General features: G+C 33.4%; 1 protein-coding gene across 5 annotated transcripts in view; it reads right to left on the bottom strand.

Annotated features, from left to right (window-relative positions):
- NIPBL (NIPBL cohesin loading factor) overlaps positions 1-10,740 on the bottom strand; it is a 213,703-nt gene that overhangs the window by 82,264 nt on the left and 120,699 nt on the right. For 4 of the 5 annotated variants that reach the window (XM_004387886.2, XM_023742000.1, XM_023741999.1 and 1 more), the window contains one exon: positions 7,762-9,387. The exons of the other annotated variant lie outside the window; for it this stretch is intronic. In XM_004387886.2, the coding sequence (XP_004387943.1) occupies positions 7,762-9,387 (1,626 nt within the window). The remainder of the gene's footprint in view (positions 1-7,761; positions 9,388-10,740) is intronic. 5 annotated transcript variants of the gene reach the window in all.

The raw sequence follows: 10,740 nt of genomic DNA, 5'->3' as shown, positions 1-10,740 counted from the left end.
GAACTCAAATTCTAGTAAGAAGACCAGACTTAATGGTCTGAGACTGGAGGATCCCCAGAAAGCACGGCCCCTGGATTCTCTATCAGCCCAGAACTAAAACAATTTCCGAAGCCAACTCTTTAGACAGGGATTGGACTGGACTGTGGGACATAACGTGATACTCATGAGGAGTGTTCCTCTTAGCTCATGTAGATACAAAAGACTAAATGGACAGCTTCTGTTCGGAGGTGAGATGGGAAGGCAGAGAGGGTTAGGAGCTGGTTTAATGGACATGAGGAATCGGGTGGAAAGGAGGAGTGTTCTGTTACAGTATGGGGAAAACAATTATAGTCACATAACAATGTATGTATAAATTTTTGTATGGGAAAAAAAATTAAAAAAAAAAAAAACAAACAAACCAAACCCATTGCCATCAAGTTGATTCAGCCTCATAGCGACCTTATAGGACAGAGTAGAAGTGCCCTATACGATATCCAAGGAGCACATGGTGGATATGAACTGCTGACCTCTTGGTTAGCCGCCGTAGCTCTTAACCACTATGCCACCGGGGTTTACATAAATTATATTAAAACTATTAAATTGACTACTATTACATTAGGCTGAATGTGTAGACAATTTTAGCAACATTTCCTATGGTATTATATTCTAGAAAAACATTTTCTAACAACGCTAGGTGCCAGGAATGGCACGTTTCCTAATTAATCTCTTACTACTCAATCGCTGTAAACACTACCAGTGTTTAATTCTGATCAATCTAGTCTCACCTACTTCTTGCCCATTGAATTCTAAACACCGATCAAGTATTTAAGTTCCCTAAACATGTCATGCTTTTTCTTTTGCTCTTCTACTAAGAACACATTTGATCCCCTATTCATAGTACCTACCTAGTAGTCTCTTCCTTAAGATTACTACACTGTCATTGACTCTTTAGTTATCCATATCCTGCACTGGTCATAAGCTTGATAATGTCAAATATTGTTGTGCTTGCACTATAGTTTAGGATAGTGTCTGGGATGCTGAAGATGGCCATAAATATTTGTGGAATGCTTAGCAGAATGAATAGAATGAATTTCTGGTCCTCTAAGAAAATTTTCCACTGAAAATTCTTTTTCTAATTCTGAAGGCAGTTCTTAGTTGTTCTGTATTGATTAATTATAAAGAAGTATACCCACATAGTGACAAGAGTTCATAATTAACAGTGTGATGAGTTAAAAATGTATTTAAGGTAACTTAAATAAGTCTGCATATACACACACACACACAAACGTGTACGTACACAAATATATACAAACATCCACTACATTAAGTACTCACTAATATTAATAGTATATAAATATTATACTTGGCTGACTTGATACTATATATTTGGTTAACTTCATACTGTTGTTTTTAGTTGCCATCGAGTTGATTCTGACTCAGAGCGACCTCATGTGTGCAAAACAGAACTGCTCCACTGTTTTCAAGACTGTGACCTTTTGGAAGCTGACTGCCAGGCCTGTCTTCTGAGGTGCCTCTGGGTGGATTCGAAACATGAAACTTTCAGTTAGGAGTCGAGCGCTTAACCATTTGTGCTGCCTAGGAACTCCTAAGTTCATACTGTATTTACAAATATTAGATAAGAACCAGAAAAATAAATCAAAACTCGGTTAGATTTATCTTCGTATATACACATATACATACTCAAATGGCAGTGGGAGATGCAAATTTTAGGTCTCATTTGCTACACAATAAAACAACATGGTTTTCCCACCCACCTATTAAAAAGGTGTTTTTTGTTTTTATTTAAAAAAAAAAAAAAACAAACTAGTATTTTATTGCGTTTTTTCTTGACGGTTTACAAAGCAGTTTAGGTTCCTATTCAACAATTTCTAAACAAATTGTTCAGTGACACTGGTTATATTCTTCACAATGCATGAACATTCTCATTATTTCTGTTGTGGTCACCTATATAAAGTTTTAACTTTATTATCTATATCAAGGTTCAGCCAACTACAGCCTATGGTGCCAAATGTGGCCCACCACCTGTTCTATATATAAAGTTTTTTGGAACACAGCCCTATAAATTTGTTAATATATGTATTGTCTATGGCTGCTTTTACATTACAGTGTTAGAGTTGAGTGGCCTGCAAAGTCTAAAATATATACTATCTGTTCCTTTAAAGAAAAATTTTGCTGACTCCTGAGCTATACCATGTCATACTTTATTAAAATGGCACCAAGTGCCCCTCACCCTCTAGTTATACTCTGTACAGTTTAGGTCATTGCAAAGTGGTTCATTTAATAAAGATAAAATACCAAGGAGTTGGTTTGTAACAACTGTAACAATGTTATTACAAATGAAGCAGAGAGAAGAAATGTTTTTAAGAAAAATCTTAAGTCTAGTTCTAAGCATTGCAGTTTTGATAATTTTTACACTACAAAGATTTCATCAATGTGCAGGTCTCAAATTACTATAAGGATAAACTACATAAAAAATGCTTTCCAGGCAGTTTATTATGAAAATAATAATCTACTATTGAACATAGAAAGTAGGGAGTAGGGATCAAATGATCTTGTTCGTGATATGTATACACAGTGAGAAAAATAAATGGTGACAGCAATACCTTCAAATATATACTGAATATAATGTATATACATATGAAAGTATTTTCACAAATTACTTTCTTCATTAAGTAAATTCAGTCAAAAACTGAATGACTCTGCATTTCTTTACATAAAAAACCAGATAGATTTTTAGCTCTTACTATAATAACAGCACGCATTAGGTTCTCATAACTGCACAAAGTAGGAAAGAAAGTGGTTTCTCCGTTTTAAAAGGGAATAAACCGAGGCTTTGAAAGGTTAAGATTTCTTTAAGGTTCTGATTCCAGTACTCTTTCTACTACAATTATGTATAGTGGGTTTAAAGGAGAATTTTCAAAAAGTCAGTATGTTATCTGTAGTAACGGTTAAATGAGAAACTATTTTGTTCTGTAAGCCTTCATCTTAAGTGAGAATAACAGCACAATTGGAAGAGCGTAGTCAATGTCACTGAACTGTGTATGTAGAAATTTTTGAAATGGTGTATTTTTGGCTATGTGTATTTTCACCAAAAAAAAAAAAGGTTGAGAAGTTAGAGGGTTGATATGTTGTGGGGTTGTTAACCAATGTCATAAAACAATATGTGTACTACTGTTTCATGAGAAATTATTTGTTCTGTAAGCCTTCACCTGAAGTACACTAAAAAAAAAAAGAAAGAAAAAAAAAAGTCAGTATATTAGAAGTCAGAGAAAGTTAATTTTCATGGATGGGAGAGGCAATCCATATTAAAAAATCAATTTTCTAAACAACTGCACATATTATATCAAGTAGTTACTCATTACCTTAATATCTGCATTAGGCCCTTGTGTATGTGTTGGGGGAGGTGGAGATTCATGAAGTTATTTGAAAATAAGACAGAATTCAGTATGTTAGAGTAATGACTACTTCTTCACAAATAAGAGTAGTTTCCTTCAGAATTAATATTTGCTAGCTCCTTGTTCCTCAATCATTTACCTATTTGTAGCAGATAGGACAACCCTATGGAACCTATGTCCTTGGCTGGCTTCTGATACAGAATGGAAAGGAGAGAGACAACTTCTAGAAACCTTCAATAAATTTAATTTTTATGAAAAAACTTCTACTTAATGCATCTCTTTAAATCAATATTAATATCAATTATTTACTAAGCAAAGTTTGGATAAAATAATTCTATGAATGAGAATCATGATAACAAGTTTTCAAAATACTGCTCTCTAGTTCAGTAACAGCTTGGCACATACTATGCCAACCTCGATAACAAACGCTCTCAAAACATTTCCTAAAGGTATTACTGACTCTGAAGTCTTTACAGAAACTGAAGATTTGAGTTCTTCTGAAAGGGAGTTTACGAAACTGTTCAAACGAGCCAACATAAACTTCAAGGGCAGCATCATTAAATATTACTGAATATTATAGACATACCTACTTTAAAAAAAATACACCAAGAATTTCTTACTTTAGGAATTCATAAACTATGCCAAAAATTCACTCTCTGCAACCGTCCTTTCTCCCAGACTTACAGAAGATGAGGGTCCAATACATAATCCAATTAGACTGTTCAGTGCTACGCAAAAGGCAACTAGCTAGCAATCAGCATTTAGTAGTGTAATTACTATAGCAGATAACTGAGGTGAAATAACTGCCCCAATAAGGACTTCAATCATCAGTTAACCAAATGAACAATACAGGTTAACTGATGTTGACTATTAGAACTGCCAGATATGTACGCATTCCTAAAGACCACTTTCAGTAATTGTTTTACAAGTACAGGCATGAGCTCAAATAATAAGCGGTATGAATGTTTTTTGAAAGTAGTGAGTGTGATGAAAAATGAAGCACTGGTTGGAAGGAAGGAAGTAGGGGGGAGGGAGGAGAAGAAAAAAAATGTTTCCTTGGATGTAAAGCTAAGATATTTTGAGACACTCTGGAGTTGTACAAAAACAAAATCAAATTGTTAATGTTTATAATTACTGATACTAAGCTGTTAACAGCACATAAGGCACGTCAATTGATGATCATCTGAGTCTTAAGGATCTCATAACTTTACTATTTTAATGCGGAGACAGACTGTATATGCGGTAATATTCCAAGTAAAAATATTTTAACAATAAAGATTATTTTTGGCATTTAATATAGTGACTGAAGCATATTTTAGAAGATATTTTAAAGGTTTTACAAAGGTGTTGCCCCATCCTCCCCACCCCCAGTAGCAAGGAAGAAAACAAGGTGACGGGGAAAATATTGGGAAGCTGATAGAAGCAGAATGAGAACAGGACTGATACTGAGCCAATCTTTTAACAGCTCTCGAGCAAAACAAGGGTAAAGGGGAAATGAAACAGATGAATATGTGTAGGTCTCCTTTGGATCTTAACAAAAACTAGGCAGTTGACAGGGTGAGGAAAGTTATTAAAAAGTTTAGTGAACAGTAAGTTGAAAATTACGTAGCTCTTGAGCTAGGGTACATTGGTGGGAACATAAAGGATGAGTACACAATTTTAATCTGCACACAAAAACCTTTCTGAACATGGTGGCAATACAGTCTGTCCATTTATGCAGTAGGTATTTAATATGTTCTTTTTGTGTATGAGGCATTGTGCTAAACATGAGGGATATAAATATATATCCCTATCATGAATTGTGGTCCTAGGAATCAACCACAAAAGTATCACAGCAATAGTCAGTCTAACTGCCTTATTTAGAAAAACATCACTATGTCAGAATATGTGATTTTCTGTGAATAAGACAATTCAAGTAATGTGTACTACGAAGTGTCAGCAATCTACAACTTTGTTTCATATACATGTAATAAATTAAAACCCATTACATAACTGCTACTGCTATAGCAGGAGTTGAAAGGAAAACTAAAATTGGTATTTACTAAAACAATAATAGATACGAATCCTAAGATATAAATAAAGCCAAAAGATATCAACATGGGATGCTGAAATGAGTCTAGGTACTGAAATAGTATTTTTTTCATGAAAAGATCTACTTGTTACTATAATCGCAGATGTATTAATGTGTGTGCACACAAACATGCATGTGTGCACATACACATATATATCATTCTAATACGCAGACATCCAGACACCCTACATACTCACTAACATATGATCATCTAAAACATATACATTTGTGTTAAAAGTACACTTATGAGAAACATGGATTGGCACTAAAAAGACATTCACAGGTAATAAAATTACATGGGAAAAACCCATGGAAATAATAATTACTAATACAGAAGTGATATTTATTTCTTGATGTTATTTAAGCGGTTGTAAAAGGCTTTGTTAGAACAGAACTTAGAAAGCAAGGTAAGTGTAGGCTGATAGAGCAGGGAAGAGGAAGATGGTCTAGAACAAGGGAACAAGAGGGTACCACTTTCCATCTTTCCATTTGACTCTTCTAAAATTATATAACTGTGCTCTTTAGTTTATAAATATAAGCCACTCCCAAACTTTCACTGAAAAATGTTAAAGAAAATGTTTATCTAAAAAAAAGCAACTCTGGTGCTAGTTCCAACATTCTACAATCTCTTTTATATAAATAAGTAACTCTGAAAAGATGTATTCAAGTTAAATAATAAAGACTTATTTATTAATTCAGACTGAAGCCTTAATTTTTTGTACAGTTGACTGCCATAATTCTAAATCTGAAAGCTTCACTAAGGAGTACAAAATTATTCATTAAGAAGGCAATTTTTTTTCATTTTTTAAATTTTAAAAAACAAAACCAAATAAACAGGGAAAAAGTAACAGCCTGACAAACACCAAGTAAGGATAAAAACAGGTTAGTCATTACAAGTCATTTATGTGAATAAAGAGTTCTTAAAAGTAATACTGTATTTTCAAAAGCTTTTTTTTGATAGACAAGCTATAACAGCATTTTACAAAAATAAAGTAAAATAATAACCATGACACCTGTTGTATCTCCAAATACACGGCAGTGCTATACAATAGAACTTTTCTGTGATGATGCAAATATTCTCTATCTGCGTTTTCCAATACGGTAGCTATTAGTCAAATGTGGCTATTGAGGAAATGAGTTAATTTTATCTAATTTAAATTAATTTCAATTTTAAATAGCCCAAAGAGGCTAGTGGCTACTATATTGGACAGTGTACGTCTAGATTTGTATACACTTGTTTAAAAGTATCAATTTTAAGTTCTTAATAAACCTCTTTGAAAGAATGAAAACTAAAAATTAAACTTTCAGCTCTAGTGCCTTCAAAACTATATCTCAACCTGTTTATACTGCATGGCTAAATAGGTGATGCCACACATCGTTATAATAAAATATATCTATTTCAAGTATCTAGTATATAAAGGAACATCTAGTATACAGATGTGTATTATACAAACTGCCATTGTATTTTCAGTACACAAGACTTTAATTTTTTTTTCCTGGAAATAATCTTACTCAAGTAATCTGAGAATTAATTCAGCAACCATACAAAAATAACCCTTACCCTTAAAAAAATAAAAATAAAAAATAAAACCTTCAAACTACGATTTCAACCCAATTTAAGAGGTAAATAGCATTCTCTATTACCTTTCCATAGGTAAAACTATATAGGTAAAACACTTTTAACTAACCACCTCCTCCACACACACACACACACACACAAAAGGCAAAATAACCTTTTACATAACTTTATAAACTATGCAAATTGAAACTATTAATTGATAATTAACTCAGAAATAGGACCTTAAGAAAACACTATTATGAGACACTTAATATTCTTCAAAGAATTTATAACACTGATTCTTGTATACCATAGAGCTTTACTAAGACGTTGGAAACTGAAATTCTGTCAAGATAATTTATTACCTCATTGTAAAATGGAATAGCTCTACGCTCAAAATAATTTTTTAGAGTTGTTAAATGTTATTTATTCTAATACATCATTCACCAGAATAAAAAAACAACTTTCAGAAATATCTGCATTAACCAGCAAAAGAACTTATTTCTGTGTAACCAAACTGCAGTAAAAATCATGACTACCATGACTAGTTCAAGGAGTGGGATAAACAGAACTTTTATTGCTAACTTTTTATCTAAATTCCAGTAAATAATATACTTTTAATAAAGATGCTGCATTTTCATGTAGTATTTTCTAATATTTATAAATTTCCGTTATTTTCATCCTTAATAATCTTAAAATTTAAAATTCATTGGAATACAAATCAGAAGTATTCTTACCTTTATTTGACTTTGATGGTTTACTCTTGATAGGTTTAAGGGAACTTCTTGATTTATCCTCTCTATCCTTAATAAGTTTCTGAACATCATCCAAAGACAGTTTTTGTAGGACAACTACAGGCTTAGCTCCTTTATTTAGATCTTCAACTAATCCCATTTTTTCCACTTTGTCTTTCTGCTCTCCTTTCATTTCCATTTTCTTTGTCTCCTGAGTAATATTGCCATCTTTATCCCTCTTAATTTTTGGAATGACAAAATTTTTTAATGCACCAGACCTGCCCCCCAGCAAATAACTTGGAAATTCTGCTTTACTGTCAGGGTGTGCTTTATTACTGTCTACTTTACTCCTGTTACCCTCTGTCCTTTTGTCATCTTTACTGTTTGGTGACTTAAAACCAGATTTATCAGGTCTTGATTTATTAGAATCTCCTTGTTTAACACGAGGACTGTCAGGTCTTGATTTTTGTTCCCCAGAAGATGGTCTTTCCCTTGAGTCCCCAGATTCGTGCCTGTGTTTTCTTTCTATTTTATCAGTTTTTGAACCATCAGATTTAATGCCGTGCTCATTTCTACTAGAGGATCTCAATGTTTCTGGTCTTCGAACCCTAGACTGATCCCCTCGATGCCGCTCTGATTCACCCCTGCCATCTGATTTTTGTTTACTATCATGGTCACGTCTTAGTGACTCAGAAACAGATCGCCCATCAGGTCTCTGCTTTAAGGCTTCAGCACGTTCTGATTTTAACCGAGGTGAATCAGATTTAATATCCTGTTTATGTTTAGACACTTCAGGTTTTTTCTCTGCTGATGGCTTTCCAGAATCTTTCCTATTTTCATGCCTATGTTTTGGTGTTTCAGGTCGGCCTTCACTTTTTTGCTTTGGGGTTTCAGGTCGGCCCTCACCTTTCTGCTTTGGAGTTTCAGGCCGTCCATCACCCTTCTGTTTTGGGGTTTCAGGATGCCCATCACTCTTTTGCTTTGGAGTTTCAGGCCGGCTTTCACCCTTCTGCTTTGGGGTTTCAGGTCTTGACTTTGTTGTTTCTGCCCTGCCATTACTTTGTTTGTTGTCATTTGGTTTTGGGTCAGACAGTCTATTTTCATTCTGTTTAGGCTCAGCTATAGTGCTCTCATTGTGTTTAGATTCGGTCATTCTGCTCTCATTCTGTTTAGGTTCTTCCGTTTGGATCTCAGTTTTAGCTTCTAACTTATTTTCAATTGATTTTGTCTCTACCAATCTGTTTTCATTTGGTTTAGATTCTGCCAATCTACTTTCATTTTGCTTTATTTCACTCTTTGAAAGTTCAGGATCAGACTTTTTTTTAGGTGTGTCAGGATGATTTTCTGGTGTAGATTTAAGACTTCCTGTAATATCTTCCTGAAGAACAGAAACAGGTGCATCATTACATTGTTTGATTTCTTCAGGCTTTTTTATGGTGTCTGAATCCTGAGTTATAGAAGCCTGAGAGTCCACTCTTCCTGCCTGATGAAGATCAATGCTAACCATTAATGCTGGCCTTGACCCATTTCCCGTAGAACCCGTCTCCTGAGAAGCTGGTCTATTACCTCCTGTAGCACCCCCAGCCTCCTGTGGGTAAGAATCTTGTTTTCTTTTTTTCAAAGGCTTATCTGAAATTTAAAGATAAATATTCAATATCAGTAACAGACACATATTCTTACTGTTTTTTTTTAAAATGAGGTGAATGCAAATTTAAATATGCATATATAACATAACAGGTACGAACGACATAATACTTTTAAACCTAAATACGAGGAAATATTCATGCTTGCTGGATCTCAATAAATATTACTAACTATAGTAAAAAGAATTTAACAACATACTTGTTGAGTCTATAAATAAGCTCAAAAATATAAAATTAACAGAAGTTAAAATATATCAAATACAAACATATGTTCATATATGTTACGGATAAACCAGATTCTCTACATAAGGATAAGACAACCAGTTATAAATCATGTATTCTTATTTAAGATAATGAATTTTAACTGTTAACCAAAAACTACAAGGAGTTCCAAATCTGCCAACATACCAAATAGGAAACATAAGCTTATACTACATGTAAGACAGGTATGAAAAAGAATGAAACCAGAAAGAAAACAGAAATCATGCCACTGAAAAAAAGGTAAACGAGGAGTATAATGGAAAAAAAAGAATAATTTGTCATTAACCTTTGATCCAGGACTCAAATTCTTCAAGATACCAATAGCACAAACGGAGTTTAAAAGCTAACATACAACGTTAGATAGAAGTAAATTTAAAATAAGGAAGCAACATAAGTTATATGTATAAAAGAAAGGCATACTATGGACTTTTTAGATAGAGCCTGTTAAATGCTTCTGTTCTTCAACACAAAGGTCTAGGGGTCTATATACTAGCCTCTGAAAGAAATAATTTATAGTATTCTGAAATTTTAAACACACACACACATATCAGTCTACCACCACAATAACATATCGAAGTATTTTTAACAGCTTATCTATTTCTGTGTCTGATTTCACTTTTGACTCAAGAAGCTGGTAGGTCATTTTCTATAAATTGAATCTTCAATTAGTTCTTGGGAATAGTTACATTATACCACCTCAAGGCTTTGCTTGCTTTTATTTACTTGCTGAATTACTTGGCTGTTTTCCCAGTCATTTTTAATAACTTTAACAAGAGATTTGATAATATTCATTAACATGATATAATATCATTCAAGGAAAGCAATATCACAAGGTTGAAGAACTCCTAAAAAAACAGCCCCTATTGTTAGGGAACTAAGTTCTAGATTTTTTCCGTTTTTAATGGTAATGCTGTTTCTGTTATACAACAAGATGCCATTATTTTGTTCTCAAAGTGAGAAGTAGTTCATGGTAGCTTAAAATCTAATCAAATGTTATTAAAATTTACATCAGATATTTGCTAGTTCTTTTTCACAGAACTAAGTCATTCTGCTTCTTCAGTTACCCAGAAATTAAATT

Source organism: Trichechus manatus, unplaced genomic scaffold, assembly GCF_000243295.1.
Source record: "Trichechus manatus latirostris isolate Lorelei unplaced genomic scaffold, TriManLat1.0 scaffold00197, whole genome shotgun sequence".
Taxonomy (NCBI): Eukaryota; Metazoa; Chordata; class Mammalia; order Sirenia; family Trichechidae; genus Trichechus; species Trichechus manatus.
This window is presented reverse-complemented; position numbering and strand designations above follow the sequence as displayed.